Here is a 20,284-nt window from a genome sequence, read left to right as displayed (position 1 = left end):
ATCTTTACAACTATTAATAAAATTTAATCTATCAGAGTACATAAAATATTAATACCGGTTTCAAAGTTTTACCAAAACCTTTATCCCTTATCTTAATATATGTTAAAACATAAGCATATTATATTATAATGGAGTAAACCATTTTATAAATCCATTACATTAAGAAGTCAATAAAATAATACTAGATATAAAGCGTAATTACAAATATATTTTAATATAAACAGAATAAAACACAGCGATTTCGATAATAAAAGTAAACAAAGTCCAATATAAATGATTACTATTAATACGAGTATTGTGACAATATCATGAAATAAATAAAATGAATGAAATAAATTATTTTGGAATTAATATTTAATCTAATAAAAGAAATATTGATAGTAAAAGAATTGTAATTTTTTTATCAATAGACGGAATTGATGAAGATTGTATCAGATTCCTATAATCTTTGGCTTCGTTTTGAGATGGATAAGTATATGTCCTGTCTGTGACACTTTTGACTTCAGCAGGACAAGGCAGCAATTCAACCGGTATCTGTAACAGTGTCCTCTCGTTCTCAGCTCTTATTTTCTTTGGTTCATCGATATAAATATCATCAGCCTCATCACCAATGTCATCAGGAGCATCCAAATCGTTTCTTATCTTTTCTGTATCTTCTAAATTATTATTAACACCAATTCTCTCGTAATAAGTAAGATGCGAACTCAAAGCTGGATCAGCGTTAAATTTGCAAATGAAATTCTCTAAAGACATCCGCACTTTGATACTTTTAGCTTCATGCCGGAGTTTGTGCATCCACGCCAGATGGCAATCGCAGTTAAAATCGTTCCCTGCAACAATCGACGCCTTAATTAATCTTTAATTGAACTAATGAAGTCTTTCATCGTCTACTAGGCCTAATTGACATTTATATTAAAATTAAGACCGTCTCGAAAATACTGTTAAACTGTATACTTTACTTAATAAATTTTGTTTATAAGGGAGAGAAAATGTTAGGTTAATTATGTAACATCTTACAGAATGTTTGCGCTAAAGCTAAATATATTTTTTGTAATAATTAAAATATTAATTCAACTAGACGGCTGTTATAGCTAATAAAATAATAAAGCGTACATACCTTCTAAATATATAAAACTTTTTTGCATCTTCAAGTTGTCGTAGATTGGCCGTAAATGGTCTATTGTGAATCTTTTTAATTTATTATGCCTCAAGTCTAAGGCTGATAATCCCCTGACGCCTTCAAAAAGTCCGTCTGTTAATGTGACCAATTTGTTGTGACTTAAACTCAATTTTTTCAACTGTGATAATCCGTCGAATGTTCTCTGAGCTAATATATAAATCTCATTGTAATCTAACAGCAGCTCTTGCAGATTCCAGAGTTCAATAAATGTAAATGAATTAAGAACAGCTATTTTGTTCCTCCTTAAATCTAAACGTTTTAAATTAGCAAGTCCATCGAAACATTCTTTTTTTAAATCACTTATATTATTCCTATCAAGCTCAAGCTCCAATAAATTTACAAGATGTCGAAATGCTCCATCTTCAATGACACTTATGTTGTTACTAGTCAGAAATAGTTTTTGCAATGCCGGTAATTGATAAAAAGTATCAGTTTCGAGTTTCTTCACGCGATTTTCATCTAACGTAAGGACAGTTAGATTAGGTAAATTATAAAAAGCGTGCTTACTCAGAACAACGATCTGATTTTTAGTTAATATCATTTCTTGTACTGATGTCAAATTGACGAATGCATAACTTTCAATTTTTAAAATGGAACTGTATTTAATGCTGAAATGCTTAAGTTTTCTCAAATATCTAAGCACCTTTGTTGGCACAAAACTCAAACCTCCATCCGCTCTAACGTTAAATGCTAACGTTTCTATATTTGACTGTGAAGTAAAGCTTGGCCATAAAGGATCTGTCTTGTCTATACCGCCGTTGAATACCCAGCATTCTGTTTTAATTGCCTCGTTTATATCCTGGCTGTTTTCGCAGTAGCAATGTACTTTCGAGTCTCGGTCGCTTATATCGCAGATGTTTGTGGTTGTTTGGACAATTTTCTCCTTTTGTTTTCTCCTGTTAGCATGTAAGGAGTCTATTGCAAATAGCAACAGTAGCAAGGCAGCGGGTACCTTATGAGCCCGCATACCTTCTACCTGAAACAAAAACAAAAAAAAATTAAGCAAAATTATTTTATCAAAATTCTTCAATAATAATTACAAACTAATTTTACTTAAGCCGTTTAAAGACTAAAGTGATGTTGTAGTGTCAGAATTTTAATTATAAATTACGTGACAAAGATCTGGAGCCAATCGAGAAATAAAATTGAAGCGAAATGATGAAATTGAATAATAAAATTGTAAATTCATTCTACCAAAAGTTTCGCATAATTTATTTCAATTCGTAACAAAAATATGCAAACCGAATCGTGACCAGGCCTAAAGGCCTATCACGTCCGGAATATTCAATAAGAACTTAACAGAAATTAAACAGGGCTAATGAAAGATTTTAACGAGATCTCATTAAAGCTTTTAATTGAAACACTTGACAAGTTACAAAGCAATATAAATTTAGTTGTTTTTTTTGTACCTAATTACCGGTATAAGTTAGGTCTTTTAAGTTTGTTTGTCGACAAAGTAAATAATTAGTCCGTAAGGGCGTTCATAATAAGCTTAATAATAAAATGTAAGAAGATTTTTTTATATTCTGCTTCCAATTCAAACGTAATTTTATTACAAATTAGTTATTGTAAAATATTTTTTCCCCAAGGTTATCATTTTTTTTTCAAATTATATAGGTAATTTATTAGATATGATTGATAATTAAAATGTAAAGTATTAATGTATTAAAATTGTGGAATGTGCTTGATGTTAAAAAAAAACATTCTGACAAAAAAAACAATCAACTTTATCTAATTCGTATAGAAGTGCTATGGGTTCTGCTACGTAGCTCTTTTGTTAGTTCCGTTCATGAGACGTGCCTTTACAATTTATATACAGTTCTATATATTATATATATACATATATAATTGTAATTTAGCCGTCTCACGTGACAAGTTACCTAAAAATTTTTTACAAATATGGTGTATAAAGTATATTATTTTTGATAAAACTGGGATGGTTCTGACTGACTGACTATAACAACAAAAACGTTTACTCGGATTTTTTTATAGAATATGAAGGTGGACGAGCATATGGGCCACCTGATGGTAAGTGGTTACCTTCGCCCATAGACATTAGCATTGTAAGAAATGTTAAGCATCGCTTACATCACCAATGCGCCACCAACCTTGGGAACTAAGATGTTTTGTCCCTTGTGCCTGTAATTACACTGGCTCACTCACCCTTCAAACCGGAACCCAACAATATCAAGTACTGCTGTTTTGCGGTAGAATATCTGATGAGTGGGTGGTACCTACCCAGACGAGCTTGCAAAAAGCTGAAGTTTTAACGTTATATCATGACTTGTTGATAAAAACAAATCTACATGCTGGAGTCACAATACCAACTGTCATGACGCACGACAACCTTAAACATAAATTATTTAAAGTACAAACTCCGTATCATGAATTGCTAAAGCAAAATACAGAACAATATGATAATTTATTGATGTCATTGGTCCTATCTATGGACCACATTCGCAAACCCTTGTTCTCAAAGAGAATAACTGATAATGTCGACTTGTTAGATACAGTCGAAGTTTATCAACGGTACGAATTCGTAGTATATTATGTTGATATTTATGGAGAATATATTTGTATGGGTTAAAGTCAAATATAGAATACAGCTTGTTAACTTTAATGTGTAAAATTGAAAGATATTACATGATTATTATATATTAATGTACATTTATACTTCATAATGTACTTATACTTAATTTAAATTCTATAAGAAGACTGTAATTGAAACTTTTGAAACTTAAGAATTTTTGTAACATTTTTTTCTTATGTTAGTGTATGTCTTGTTGGTATTAATATTTAGTAAATAATGAGACTAAGTAAATAACTCCCCCTTATACATTTTACTTGTTAGTAGATTTTCCATCAAGTTCAGTAGTTACAACGCATTAATCATAACTGATAATTACAGGATCAAATTATGGCAAACTGAATTGAAGTGCTTAATTTTTTTTTATAATATCGTGTTCAGCATGGAAATAAATCCTGTGAGAAAACCGTGAAAGTATTTATTATTCTATATAAAAAACTCCAAACTGTCTCCAGGAAAGAAGACCTTTGCCCAGCCGTGGAACATAATCAGGTTATTACTTTATGGTGCGACCAATTGAATTTTATTTATAGTATTTATCAGAAAATAGGCAAGAATAGTACGTATTTAAAGCACTCTAGTATTCAGCCTCTAAAACATTGGGAGTTATTTATACTGTCATCTTAATTTAACTATTATATTATCTTAACTGACTTCAAAATTAACTTTCCAATTATTAAAATTAGTTATCAAGTGGGTATTAGGCACTTAGCTTATATTATAGATAAATTCTTGAGCAGTTAAATTAATATGAATCTGCAGGACATGTGATCAACGAAATTAGCTAATACGCAAAGTTTCAAGTCGGACTAACGACACACTTTTGTCCAACTCAATTCATTATACAGAATCGAGTCAATTTGCACATCAACCAACTATTTAACTTGGAAATGGCCCGTTAATTAACTCCGAAACTACCCCAGTTAAGCGAACAATCAAAAGAAAGGTTATAAGGGAACTGCCAATCAGCAGTTTGTGGTTGAAGGACAATTTCGTACCTTAATAACTGGTTATTAGCTAAAAATATTTATTACATTTTGTTTCCTCTGTGACTTTTAAAATTAGTCGTGGATCTTTTCATGTTTACTAGTGATAGAACTTGTGCAAGTTCGTCTGGGTAGGTACCAACTACTTATCAGATATTCTACCGCAAAACAGCAGTACTTGGTATTGTTGTGTTCCGGTTTGAAGGTTGAGTGAGCCAATGTAATTATAGGCACAAGGGACATAACATCTTAGTTCCCAAGGTTCTTGGCGCATTGGTTATGTAAGCGATGGTTAACATTTTTTACAACGCCAATGTCTATGGTCGTTGGTGACTACTTACCATCAGGTGGCCCACATGCTCGTCCGCCTTCCTATTCTATAAAAAAATGTTAATTAAGTCTTAGGATTTAAGATGTATAATGATTTCTTAATCCTCATTTTGTATATAGATTATGAAATGATTACCAATAAAAAGGTTATTTTTTTCAATTTCTCATTTCTTACTAATAAGATGGATCAATGAACGAAATTACTTTCGACCTTCGCCTTTCTCAATTTCTTATCTCTGCTATTCATCTTGTACTTAGTGGTAAAAATCCTTTAAGTATTTTTCAAATTCTCTTATAGAATCTTTTCATTTCATATTAAGCGTCATTAAGAATATTCATATTGAAACTGATAGATTGAATTATATAATAAAACGAGCCAGATTATTTTGCAATATTTATTTAAATAATATTTCAATAATTTATTAGTTTCAGGAAGTAATGTTCGTCTAGTACCTAGTCTTACCTTATGTACACATAAACATGAAAATATACAGTTAAGCAGTTTTGTTTTCTATTACGGAAATATTTTTATATAGAATTTAGATTTAATAACTTTCAGCCAGAATGTTGTGAATGGCAAATATTCACTATACTCGTAGTAAAATTTTATTTGTATCTAATTTTTTTGCTGCTTGGTGATATTAATTAAACGGTCTTGTTTGTCCTACATTTGATCAAAATAGTCTTCTCTTATTTATAGTAGAAGAATATGAAGCTTAATCTACCACCCAGCGTGACTATGGGTTAGTGATTTACACCAAGATGACTTTGTGGTTAAGATGGGTGACGTTATATGTGCAGCATGGACGAATAAGCTCCAAACTTACTCGTCAAGAAGAAAGGTGTTGGTTTGCTTAGCACTAGGACAGTAAAAGGCTGTTCCTTTTTGACGTGAAACATCTATTGGCGCGCCTTAAGTATGACTCATTATGCCTTTACCAAACAGTATGATGTTCTTATGTCGAACTTCTCCGTCGCCACTGTTGATTCCCTTAGGTGTGCGTGACACTATGTATTCACTATGTATATGTTGTGTGCATAGTAATTTATTTTACTACATATTTAATCAATTGTTTTCTTTAGTTACAAATTCCTGCAATAATCATTAATTTTGATCTTATACAGCCGAGTCCAATGACGTCAACATTTTGTATACAATACTGATTCCTCACTCTTTATTGGTTTTCTTTATCGCTGAACATGAGTAACTTGTTGTAAGTCATAAATAATCCAGAACCTACTTTTAAGCATCCAAGTTTTATGTATATCAAATAAAAAATAAATAAATAGGCCTATGCATTTTTGACAGATGATTTAAGCAGCATTGCATAGACACTTGCTTTCGTAGTCAATATATTGGTAACATGATACTCATATTTACACATATTGCACTGGTTTATATTAAGCGATAACTAATAAAACGCAACAACAGTATTCATAGCATAGCAATAGATCCTTAAATTCAATCACGGTACCGATTAATATATCCTCCTATCAAACATATCCTATACAATTAATCCGATTGTCACTTGATACCCGTCTATTACATAATACGTCCATATTACGGGCAGGTTGTGCCTCGATCGTAAAATTGTATGGTATTAAACCGGCCTAAACTCGTGCGTTCATACAAAATGCAGGGCAACAGACGCATTGCGACGCCACGCTCCTGCTCATCTGTATTAGCACGGAAGACTAGTTTGATGTTTGGGTATTTTGTGCGGTTTGTAATATATTACGGGTTAAGCCGGACTTTATTCTCTTCGGTTCGGAATAAGACGTTAGGGTTTTATAAACTTATCTTTGAACCTTACGTTCGTTACATTACATACTTATCATTCGGGGCGAAATTTTTGATTATTATGATTGATGTTTTGTTAAAAAAAAATCCACAAGATCAAGAGCAAAATTGCGTCAATTTATTGATGAAGAAATTGATATATGCTTGTTTAATATAAGTAAGAAATTGCCAGACGCGATACGCGTCTGACAATTTGAATATTATTTTAAGAATCGACTAAAAAAAATTAAAAATATATTTACTAAATACTAATAAAAAATAAAACCACTTAACAATAATTTTCACGAATTCTAGGTGTCATGTAACATGCGGTAGCCAGCCATCATTATACAATAAAATATCTCAAAAGTAATTGGGGACAGATGTTAGATACCTTATATTCTTTTCTAATTCATGACAACGTATGCAAAATTTCATCATAAACCGATCATGATGAAATTTTGCATACGTTGTCATTAAGGGTAGTTAAGACGTAACAACGTAACAAACAAACACACTGACATTCACATTTATAATATTAATTCGAATGTTGTTCAATTACGCAGAAGGATGTCACTCATATTTCAATTCCGTTGCATGTGTTGTGAACAATTTAACTTTAATATAAAATATTTTTTGTCAGATAAATTGCATGTCACCAAACAAAAAATTCGATATATTTTCATTTTTCGAAGCTAAATTAATAACGCGAATAGTAAACAAGCAAATAGAATCGCAGCAGAAATGTTTGTATATAATTTGAATATGTAAAAATAAAACAAAATATTTGTTCTTTATAAAAAAAACTTTTGTTTGCATATTAAGAAAAAAATAAACACCAAATTTTAATATACTTAATACAAAAAGAGTTTTTAAAAGCTCTTTCGAAGAATATTTTATGTCGATTCTATTCGAATTCATAAAAGATCAGCAGTGCTAGCCTGTAAGAGCTTACATTATATCTCACTCGTAAAATATTGAATATCCTACTTACGGTGATAGGCTGTTTTGTTGCGTATATCCTTTAAATTAATATTTAAATTAGTTATAATATTTAATGTCGCATATCATTTTCTGATATTAATTTATGATCGTATTTTGCAGTGAGTTACGAATTTATTGAAATTCAAGTAAATCAAATTAAATGTATGAACATCAACGTACGCTTTATTACGCTGCATAATTTAATCGTACAAAATAATATAGTCTATTGGCATTGATTTATTAATTTTATTATATCAGTACTGCCCGTAAATATTGGCGATCTAAGAATTAATAACCATTAAATTTTGAAACCAAAGATGTTATGGGCCTTGTACCTATAGTTACACTGGTTCACTCACCTTTCAAACCGGAACTCAACAATACTAAGTATTGCTGTTTAGCGGTAGAATATGTGATGGGAGATTGGTAGTAGCAGTGGGACATTTATAGGCTCTTATTTTACTTTTGAAAAAAAATCAATAACGGCAGAATATAACTTTATTTCATACAAGTAAAATACAATAACATTATTTTGACACTAAAATCGATACATCTCTCATTTTTTTATACTGACTGTTTAGTGTATTATGCCATATCCGCCATGTTGGATTCTAAGTAACGTATCAAATGCCTATGAAAGGCGAAATTCTGAGACGAAGCTAACGACACCTTATTTGTAAAATATGATATGATATGATGATACCTAAAGGGCTGGTAAATTGGAAAAAGAGGAACATACTATATTTACTTATATTTATTAGCTTCGCTATGATAGAATGAATAACGTGTAACCAGTTTCAAGTTAGCACATACACTTAGAATCCAATGAAAAACACTAACAAAACCGGAGAGAGTTTAGGCGCAGAACCAAAGTAAGCTTCTACTGAAATTATTTATTGAAAAAAAACAAATAACTTTATAAAGGCCAGAATTCGAATCACTAATCTCGGAATCTGCGTTCCTGTAAGTTGCTGACTGAGCCATATTATTTGCAAATATTTTAATAGCCGTAAGTTTAAAACAAGTTGAAGCACCATTAAAAAACTTCTCTACAATGTAACATTTTCAATTTTCCCTCACAGATGCATGACGTAATTTACCTCTTTCAGCTCAGTTTTATGGCATATAAAATTGAAACCACTATGTCGTGCAAACAATAAAACGGGTTTGGTATATCCATTTCACCAAAGAAACGTAAAAAATATTGTAATTCAAAATAAAAGTCACGTCAAATTCAATTTAAATTGTTAAAGTTTCCAAACTAAACCAATATAATATGTATTGTCCAATAAATTCTAAGTTTTGTCATAGACCTAGCCTAACTGGTTTCTGTTATGGGGATAGTTTGATTCGAAATATGAAAATGTGTGGTAACATTGTTTATCTAAATTTATATTGGGTATGGCAATACTGATATGACTTTACGTTATATAATGAAATAGACTCAAGATGTGAGAAATTTAGAGATATAATTTGACTTTATTTTGATATGCTCAAATAATCAATTATAATTTATTGAAAATTAAAATATATTTAAGAATATCATAAAATAAATATTGAGTTTTGTTTTGTTTGTTTAAGCGTTAAATGAAAATGAATAAAGAAGCGCGAGCTTGGCAATCGTGTTTTTCCAAAAAATAACCAATTTTAAATTTGCCTTAGTGGGTCAAAGCTTTGAACATTCTTTTTGTAAATAGTAGGCTTGAAGCTTATTCCACAACGTTACTCCAAGTGGGTTGGTGAATTATCGCAAAATTTGACAACGCATACAGCTTTTCGCACGACGATTTTCTTCACTGCTGAGCGCGAAATTATATATAAACACAAATTAAGCATGTGGTAACTCGGACTTTCTTTGAACGTGCAAAATTTAATTAATAATCACGTGTTCTAGCAACCGAGCTCCACTCTTGTACTCTTAATATATTGTAATCGTTTTTAGCATTGAATGTTTTAATGTGATTTTATTCCCAGAAGGTTTCAAGTAAATAATTTATATACGTATTTTATTGTGGAGAGGTTGGTAAAGTCGTATTTTCGTAGTTAAGGGGCAATATCATTTTATTACAGTTTTATTTCATGCGCAGTAACCATAACGCGTCTGATCCAATTCTGTTGGTATACTCTTGAGATAATTTAAAAACATCTTTACATTAACAGCCTGTGAATGTTCCACTGCTGTGCTAAGGCCTATTCTCCTTTTTTGAGGAGAAGCTTATTCCACCACGCTGCTCCAATGCGAGTTGGTGGAATACACATGTGGCAGAATTTCAGTGAAATTAGACACATACAGGTTTCCTCATGAAGTTTTCCCGTCAAGCACGAAATGAATTATAAATCCAAATTAAGCACATGAAAATTTAGTGGTGCTTGCCCGGGTTTGAACCACTGAGTCAGCTTGGCATTTAACATATTTTTAATCATAATATTTGCTTAAACTTTACATTCGATAATTTGGCGATAATATAATATATAGAGAATAGTATCGATTCAAATTTAAAAGAATATAAAAGGCGCCTTTGTCTCGTCAATAGTCTAAATTGAATAAACTGAACTAAAACCTTACCCAAAAGCTTCGTATCTGGTATAAGATGCAGATATATTGGATTAGTAGTATTATCAGTTGAGTATTACAAGAATGGCTGCCTGGTTGATCTAAAGGCTAGATCCGTAGACCCGGAGAACCTGGGTTCAAATCCCAGGTCGGGCCAATAAAAAGTTTTTGGTTTTTTCGCTGAAAATCTCAGCCTCTGTAATAGCCCGGAGTCTGGAAGATGGAAGTGTGTACACTCTCGTGCCTCTAAAAGCAAGTAAAAGCTGTTGGTCCTGTACCTGAATTCTTTCTGGTCGTGTCGGATTGTCGTCATCCGATGGATAATGAAAGTTAGTGAATAGAGAGTGCACATGTGTTTGTGCACAAACTTGTGCACTATAATATCTCCTGCGTAGTTGGTTAATCTCTCTTGAGATTGGCTGCCGTGGCTGAAATCGGTCAAGGGGGCATTATTATTATTACAATAATATATTACAGTAGTATTTTATCTTAAATACGTATGTATGCTGATGATTAAGTCATAGATGTGTACAGGATAGAGTTTCTGGACTGTCCGTTGGGAATCCTTTTTTAGGGATAGAGCATGCTATGCTTATGCTGACTAGAGTATGTGTCACGCGGTAATTATTTTAAAATTTTTTAATAGAATAGGAAGGTGGACGAGCATATGGGTCACCTGATGGTAAGTGGTCACTAACGCCCATAGACATTGGCATTGTTAGAAATGTTAACCACCGCTTACATCACCAATGCGCCACCAACCTTGGGAACTAAGATGTTATGTCCCTTGTGCCTGTAATTACACTGGCTCACTCACCCTTGTGGTGTTACCGTAGAATGCTCCGTATTAGCTGGACACAGAAAGTTTCGAACGTGAGAGTACTCCAGCGCGTCGCCAGTAGCCGGAAGTTACTGCAAACCGTCAAGAAGAAAAAAACCGAGTATTTGGGCCACGTCTTGAGACACGAGCGATACCAACTGCTCCAAATTATAATGATGGGCAAAGTAGAGGGCAAACGACGCGCAAGAAGAAGAGAAAAGTCCTGGTTGCGCAACATCCGTGAATGGACAAAGATCGCCAGCGTGGAAAAACTATTTCGCTTGGCTCGAGACCACGAAAAATTCGCTGAGCTGACGGCCAACCTCCAGTAGTGGAGAGGCACAAGAAGAAGAAGAAGACTTCAAACCGAAACACAATAATACCAAGTACTGCTGTTTTGAGGTAGAATATGTGAGATTTTGTATTAACAAAATAATATATATAAATATAATAAATGTAGCACTTTTAAATTAAATAGATATAAATTTATCTTTGATATCATACATATTATATCAACTTTATGATAAATTACGTACAGCTAAAGCAATAACTCCGCGACCAAGTGAGATACCTCAAAATATATTGACATTCTTGGGTCGTTCTACGGGCTTGAGTCGGTCTCGCTTTCTATTGTCATGATGTATAAATCATTAATAAATATTATAAAATCCATACAATATAAATTCCATTTCTAGTTCAAGAAAAAGGCGAATGAACCTCAGACACGGCCGCTATGTCAATAATGTGCTGTAAGAAACGGTCCTTTTATGTTTGTTTAATTTTTCTTATATAACCAATAATACATATTATTTTTAATGTACAAAATATACGCCATACAGAGTCATTTATTTTGTTTTATCCGCGAAATTTTATAAGCAATTTTTTTAAATTTTTCTTTATTTAATTTCGTGTACCCTGTAAAAGGAAATCTTATAGGATTACACTCTCTTCTTACCAAAACATTATGCTATTTTCTCTGTATCTGGTGAAACTGTTTTCATCTAAAGCACATTGACGTATTAATCTTATTGAACTAACTGAACCAATCGCGTAGTTTAATTGTAATTAAATGATTTATGATTATATAAGATGACTGTGGAGCGCAAATTATAAAGAAAGGAAAAAATTAAAGAGTATATCAAATGAAAAGGCATCGTGATAATAAATAGATACATAAATTAGCTTTTATTCTAATTTCAAAGCTAATGAAACACAATGAGACTTACAATTTTAAAATCTGAAAACTCTTTCCTCATGAGTATGACTCACCCTTTTTTTATTATCATTTTAAATAATTGAATTGTCATAATTCACAAAATCTCTTACGTTCTTTTATATAAAGATTTCAAAAGGTTTTTTCTTTGTTTTATATTCTATCTATATTAGTTCTACGAGCATGAATTGGAAGCATATTTTTAAGTTAATTAGCTTATTTATTGAGAAAAGTTTTTGACTTTACAGCACCACGTTAAAGGTCAATATTAATGTAGTATCATTTGATAAACAATGAAAACCAATAAACAAGTACTTCGTCCAGTTTATATTAATTTAATTACAAAGTAATTAACAAATCATAATAATAAAAATTATAGTATAAATCAAAAATATTTTAAATATCAACATCGTTGAAGCCTTTGTTAGTTCGCGTTCAATAATGTTGTGTAGTCGAGAATTTATTTTAAGCGATATCTAGGAATCGCAAAGGTATGTTTTATTGAAAAAAAGTTTTCCTAAAATTCAAAATTAGATTTGAGATAATATTACTGTGGATTAAATCATGCAGAACATTAAGTAACTTATGTATTATAATAATGTAATTGTTTTATTTAAGAATCGAATTTCAATGTACTCGTGTAAAAATATATATTACAAACATATTGTTATCTATGTATATATAATTCTTTATATGGATTTTATTGTATTCTTATGTGTGACAATGTATTTGGTTTTACAACAGGAACACAGAAAGCGTACAAACTGACTGCTAACTTAAAAAATGTGACGGAACGTTTATATGAAAAAGTTTGTACATATTTATCACAGACTTCATGAGTGTTAGCACACCTTTGGTGTGAAACAAACGCTTTTCAGCTATTTCCCTTATAACTTTAGATTAAATCTTAATACAATAATAATATTATAAATGCGAATGTTTGTTAGATGGATGTTTGTTACTCGATAGCGCCAGAACGGCTGATTTGATCTAGATGAAATTTTGTATAAAAATCTTTCATTTAGAAAGAAAAAGCTATGGAATAGATTTAGCTGTAGTGAATTATGCCGAGTGAAGCCGCGGGTATATACATAAATTATATACACACTTCAATAAACATAAGAGAAGTTAACACGCGAAGTTTGCAGTTACATTAAACGTGTTTTTCCATGAAATTTCGAGACTTGTAACCGGAGTAGGAAGGTCAAAACACTCTCATATCCTTACCTGACAGTAGATACGGTATTTCTTTATATAACGAGGGACACTAAAGAGCTGTTACTTCTATATTTCTTTTCAAGACTAATAAAAACAATTCCGGTGAGTGTATTATAGTTCTCGATATCACTTTAAGTGGTCTCAACTGTAGGAAAATCGTGAGAATTTCATATTGAAAAATTGAAAATGGAATAGCAATTATGACCCAATTTTTTCATATTATATTCAATATCACAGATAAATCGTTTGTAACATAGCTTATGATAAATAATTTATATTGTAAATATAATAATAATAATAATATCCTGGGACATTATTCACACACGGCCGTCTGATCCCAAACTAAGCAGAGCGTGTGCTATGGAAACCAGACAACTGATATATTACATATACTATTTTTCTTTTTAAATACATACTTATATAAATAATTACAACCAGACTCAGGACAAACAGACATTTTCATGCACACAAATGTCTCTCCTGGGTGGGAATCGAACACACAACCTTCAGCGTGAATGGCAAGTATCTACCAACCACGCTAACCGGCTCGTCTAAATTTCTGTTTCTATAATTATTACAAATATAATGTTTTATATGTTTATCGACTACTAATATTATAAATGGGAAAGTTAGTTTGTTTGTTAGCTTTTGCGTCTTAACTATTTAATCGATGATCATGAAATTTCGATCAGGGGTTCAGAAAAGTATATAGTGTACCTAACACCTTCTCTTCTCACATGCGGAAGGACTTTTAATTCAATAGAACCTATAAAACTACTATATTATAAAATAGGTCCAAATGTACGTAAGCTTGCCCACATCTACACTATTTTTGTACACAGACGCATACTTACATAATAATACCATAAACAAGTAGAAATCAAATGAATTAGCGTTTATAAGATTCATTGTAACTGCAATTGTATTTAAACTAAAATAGAAACACAATATTATATTACAAATTGTTTATATTCCAAAGTTTTCTTAAGTAACAAAATATTAAGTGCGCAAAATCTTTTCAACAATATCAGATCGTAAATGAGATAATTAAAATTGTCTGAAACGCAATTTATCCAAGCAATATTGATTTCAAACGAATTTCGTTTCAAGTTTAATTATTAAAATTCTTAAAGAAACGATAGAAATTAATAAATAATAAGATTGCTATGCGGTCCCCGCAGAGTGAAACAGAACCACCCCATCTCTGATACATCTCTGTTAGTGTTGGTAGACCGGAGAGAATTCTCGCTAATCATTCGGTATGATAATCAATGTAATTAGTGTATAAAAATCTCTAGGAAGATTGTCACCTTTATTTTTTATTTCACATAATATGAAGACTTCATATAAATGGGTATTAAATCTCAAATATGGTTTGGTCTGTGTGTCTTCGATTGTTCAAGTTATAGTGAAAATCTTTTTACCAAATTTCGGCCACGACAGACAACCTTTAAAACTAGCTATGTGTAGTACACAAGTATATACGCAAGCACAGCCTACAAGGCCGCCGGCCACGAAATCCTGGAATCACTCCGATTCGGGCCAATAAAAGGTTATTAGTTTATCTTATCGAAAAAAGAACATGAAAATAAAGAAAATAAAGAATGAAAAGCTTAGAATTAAATTACTCTGAAAATATAATTGTATCTCAGAGCTATGTGTATCACTGTACAGTACCTTACTTATTAAATTCTCAGTAAATGATTAATTAAACACCAATTTCTCTCTTTCTGTCATTATTGATTTGACATTAGAAAGGAGAAGACATTGCTTAAGTAATCACCTGATAAACAATGTTTGTAAGTAGGGCCGTTACATACTAAACTTGATAAATTAATAATTGATTAGTTGTTAACGTTCTTGAACGACTTACAGCTCATAATGTTTCCATAATCTGAATTCCAGTTCAGAACCCTATACAGTGATATATAATTCAATAACGTTATACGTATATATCATGAGCTTACTATAAAGCTCTTATATACGAAAATCGCTTGTAAAATACATAAACGGTAATGTAAATTTCAATCAGAACATACCACTGGTAGAAATGGCTTCAAACACCTTACTTTGACAATGGCATAAAGTTCATTATAAATTACTTCTCTCGAAATATTTTTAAAATAATTTTTAATGAAAAGTATATTTTAAGCTCTAAAACTATTTATAACAATTAATATAAAAAATAGATAGTAAATTTATTGTTAAGTAGTAGTTCATATCGAAATAAAATCAGTTTTAAAACAAAGCCGCATATAATAATAATGAGTATAATTTTAAAAGTTTTTGACTCAGCAGTCAGTCGCCAAGGTATTTGAAAAATAAATTTAAAACTGTTTAAATCTTAAAAGAATTGCTAGTCTTGTTCTTACTAAACTACTAGTGCTGCTAATGGTAATAAAAACTCTAGAGTTAGATAATACTGCAAACAAATTGTGCGCATGTATCTTTTGGGCGTGTAAATAAATTATTATTATTATTACTTATGATTTGAATATTTTCAATAATAATTCAGCTACTTCAAGAGTAACTGTTACGATGAGTAAATATTTAAAGTAAAGAAATTTGTAAGTTATTCCATCATGCTGCTCTAATGCGTGTTGGTGGATACACACGTGGCAGAATTTTGTCCGACATATACAGATTTCCTCACGGTGTTTTAATATAAATTAATCACATGAAATGTTCTTGCCTGATTTTGAACCCGCAATGCTTGGTTATGATTCACTTTTGCAATATATAGAATAAATGGGCCATTTTATGGTAAGTGATCATTATCGCTCAAAGATATTGGTGCTGGAAGAAATATTAATCGTATCTATCATCGTCAACGCGCCATCAACCTTGCAAACTAAGAAATTATATCTCTTGTGCCGTCGCACTGGTTCATTCGACCTTTTAAATCGGAACACAACAATACTAAGTATTGCTTTATGGTAATTTATATTCAGTTTTAAGTTTCAATGAAAATTGAAATCGGCATTCTTTTTCTATGGCATTTCTCCACGTTTAGTGACATGTACGTATTGTGGCATTAATAATGAATACGCGTAATTCGTAATTGAACTGGAAGATGCAGCGCGGGCAGCCCCCTTAAAAGGTGGACTGATGATATCGTAAGGGTCACGTGGTAATCCTTGGTGGAGGCCTTTGTCCAGCAGTAGGTGTTTCCCGGCTAATATAATGAGGATGATGACGCATAATGCATTCACAAATCATAATTCAATAATTGATGAATCCCCTAGTTTAATTCCTTAAAGAAATAGAAATATTTTTGTTTTCTTTATATTAAAATGGAGGATCTTGAAATATATCATAAGACATCCAATAAAAAAAATTTATTAACAATCGGCGAAGATACCAAGAAATACATCTATACATCCAAGCTGAATTTGGAACCTTTTATGACGTCAGTAAAAAAGTTTGGCAAATTCTATACAAAAAGCAATAACGTTTTAGTGAAACAGGCGCACTGATTTAAATCCACACATGTCACTTCCACGTTTCCACTATTCTTAAGTTTCAATGGAGCAAGCAAAGACTACTTTAAAACGTTTCTCGTGAACGGAATTTTTATTCTAAGCACGTAGTCAATGTTGAGAGAGACATTAGTTAAATCGCTGGTGAAATTACAGACTAAAAATATATGATGTAAATAATAAAGACATGTGTTTTCAATGCTTATTTTATATCATATTTTCTTAATTAAGAAGCTGCTCTGTGTTCTGTTTATTGGGAATGATTATGAGCTGTATGACGTCATAATACGATCTCAAAGGAGTAACAATAAAGGTCCAACAATATGATATAACAAACTTTATAGAGCAAACATGTAAAAGCTGAAACCGCAGGGCACAGTTAATATAATTATAAATAAACTATTTACAGTCTTAGTACGATTTCCATGTCGTAATTCCTGTAACTCATATAAAACCCGAAACATTTCATAAAGAATTTCTATTGATTGCAATTACAAAGTCAGGTTCTTATGTATTTATTTAAATTAAAGTTTTTTTTATTTAAATTTGAATACGAAAATTAAAAATTAAAAATGTATTAGGAGTGGAACTGTAGAACTAAAATTCAATAAAAACAAACATGAAACTCCCCGTAGAACACAATCGTAAAATGTCAGAAGTTGATACGCGATTTTAACAATTATATTTGGGAAATTAAAAGTATACACGCATTAAAATAGTATATCACTGTAAGTCAGCTTTCAACATTTCATTATTGATATATGTACAAAGTAAGTTCTTTTAGAATAGCACTGTTAATCTTTACTAAAAAGATGCTATAAAGATGGAGTGTTTGTATGTTTGAACACAAGTCTTATGGACTAGTTCGGGTTAAATAATTCTTTATGCGTTCGAAGGCCAGTTTATGAGGAAGGTTATAGGCTATATAGCTTCACGCTACGACCCTAAGGAGTGGAGCAGTAGCCATAAACGTCGAGCTGGCAAACTAAAGGCTTGTACGTAAAGCGAGAACAACGACTCGGGCAAGGGTGCGGCGCTAGTTGATGAGACACATATGGTTAGACTCATCATGCTTATTAAACCTGTATAGGAATATATAATACAGATTGTACCTTTGTGAAATCTATACTCATACATATTTCTTAGGAACAAGTTATACAATTTATTTACTCACCTTCTTAAACTCAATATATTGAACCCTAAACGATCCAAAAATGTCGATTACCCTCATTATTTTTATAACTATTTCGAATATCTTTCACTTAAAGAGCCAGTTGTAAAGACCAGCCAGTTTGAAAGAAAAACAAATACATATAAACGTATAAATGATGCATATATTATAGCCCTTATTATTTCATAAGTAAAGTCTAAAATGCAACAAAAGTACCTCGATTGTACCGCACGGAGCATGTTTAACATGTGGCGAATAGGGTACTCTCAAGAGCCTTCAGAATACGTATGAAATTTGTAGCATTTTCGTCTCTATAGTTTACACAATAAGAATTACATTCTTATACTCATTCACAAGCCCCCACATACGAGTGCCTTTGCATTTGAGAAAAGTGAATTCCTCTGAGAATGTATTATAATTTCAAGGTGCTCGCTATTTACGTTAATGACTTGCGAAAAAGTTTTTAATGACATAGCGATGTATAAGTCACGTGCAGTTAAGGATTGTGACGGAACATTGTGTTGCATTTCGTAAAATAATTACTTAGTACTTGTAGGGAACTTGGTATAGAATAATATTTACAGAGAATTTTAGAAATAATTTAATTTGTGTTGTACGCTGTTTATTTCCAATTATGATTATATAAATTAACAAACGATTATTAAATTTAACAACCGTGATTAACACAGACAATAAGAAAAAAAATAGTATACGATATACACATATTAAATTTATTCGAGTAAAGTTTGTAAAGTTGTTTTTTGATAAACAGTCTAAATTCCGTAAGAATATTGTACGTTCAAAAACAATTTAAAATAGTTTCTGCAAAAGAACAGTTTTATACATAAATAACAAAATGTAAAGAAACATTGAACGTGTACCGGCCATAGAGAATGCGAATTCTAGGACCCATTATTCTCAAAATACAGTCTCACATTTACCGGTCGAATATGCTCCGAATGTTCTGCTACTGTTATAAAAGCCGTAACAATAGATGAATGGAATAGAACCGAAAAGCAAAAAAAGGGAAGGCTACAAGCATTGAGTAAAAATCGTGAAATGGCTTAATTACCTGTGTGAAAACATTTTAGAATTATATATATAGTTAACGATGGCAGGTTAATAAAACTAAAATAGAATTGAAGTAGGTTGTTATGAAAAAGGTTATATGTAAAAAGTTTTTTAAGTCATATTTGTACAGGCTTTATTAAAGTATATACTTCTAAATATTATTAACAAAAGTTAAGAAATATAAAAACAGGCTTGACGCAACTAAAAGGCTGGTTAATTAAATTATTATATAAAGTAATATTTATATAAAGCACACTTGTTTATTGAGAAAATTTTAATTTTAACTATATTCGTTAAGAACATTTGTTGAATTTTTTATTTAAAATAATAGTTTAATAAAAACTAAATAATTTTTCATACATTTATTTCATAGTCGAAATAAAATAAGGTAAAATATCGAACAGATTAATTTTTACGAATTTTCTGTTGAAAATTTGAAAACATCTCTCAATTAAAACAGTAAAATACTTAAAACTAAAATAATAAAATTTTAAGCAGCCTTAAAACTAATTTTAAATTATATTTTTACTAGATTATCGTGCGCATATAAATAATAATTCTGATAGAAACAATGACTAATATTTTATAAATCCGAGAAGAAAAGACTAACTTTTTTTTAAGGAATATGTAGGGAGAGGAGCATATGGGTCACCTGATGGTAAGTGGTCATCAACGCCCATATACATTGGAATTGTAAGAATTATAAACCATCCCTCACATTATTCTATTATAAAATCACGCAGATAATATACGCAAATAATATAGGTTTGTTAATTAATAAGTTGAAATGGACGGTTCAACAGAAAGACCGACGCAAAATTGACGCACTCGAAATGTGGTGTTGGCGGCGACTGCTGCGGATCCCTTGGACAGCATTTCGGACTAACATCTCGATCTTGGAGGAACTAAAT

General features: G+C 31.3%; 1 protein-coding gene across 2 annotated transcripts in view; it reads right to left on the bottom strand.

The window, feature by feature from the left end:
* Window positions 1-293: 293 nt before the first annotated feature.
* Window positions 294-20,284, bottom strand: part of LOC126769413 (connectin-like) — a 136,684-nt gene continuing 116,693 nt past the window's right edge. For both annotated transcript variants that reach the window (XM_050488174.1, XM_050488175.1), the window contains 2 exons: window positions 1,118-2,156; window positions 294-830 (listed from right to left, as the gene is read on the bottom strand). In XM_050488174.1, the coding sequence (XP_050344131.1) occupies window positions 355-830; window positions 1,118-2,147 (1,506 nt within the window). In that variant the 5' untranslated portion in view covers window positions 2,148-2,156 and the 3' untranslated portion in view covers window positions 294-354. The remainder of the gene's footprint in view (window positions 831-1,117; window positions 2,157-20,284) is intronic.

The sequence above is a fragment of the Nymphalis io genome, chromosome 7 (assembly GCF_905147045.1).
Source record: "Nymphalis io chromosome 7, ilAglIoxx1.1, whole genome shotgun sequence".
Lineage (NCBI taxonomy): Eukaryota > Metazoa > Arthropoda > Insecta > Lepidoptera > Nymphalidae > Nymphalis > Nymphalis io.
Note: the sequence above shows the minus strand (reverse complement) of the source record. Positions and strands in the feature narration are given on the sequence as shown.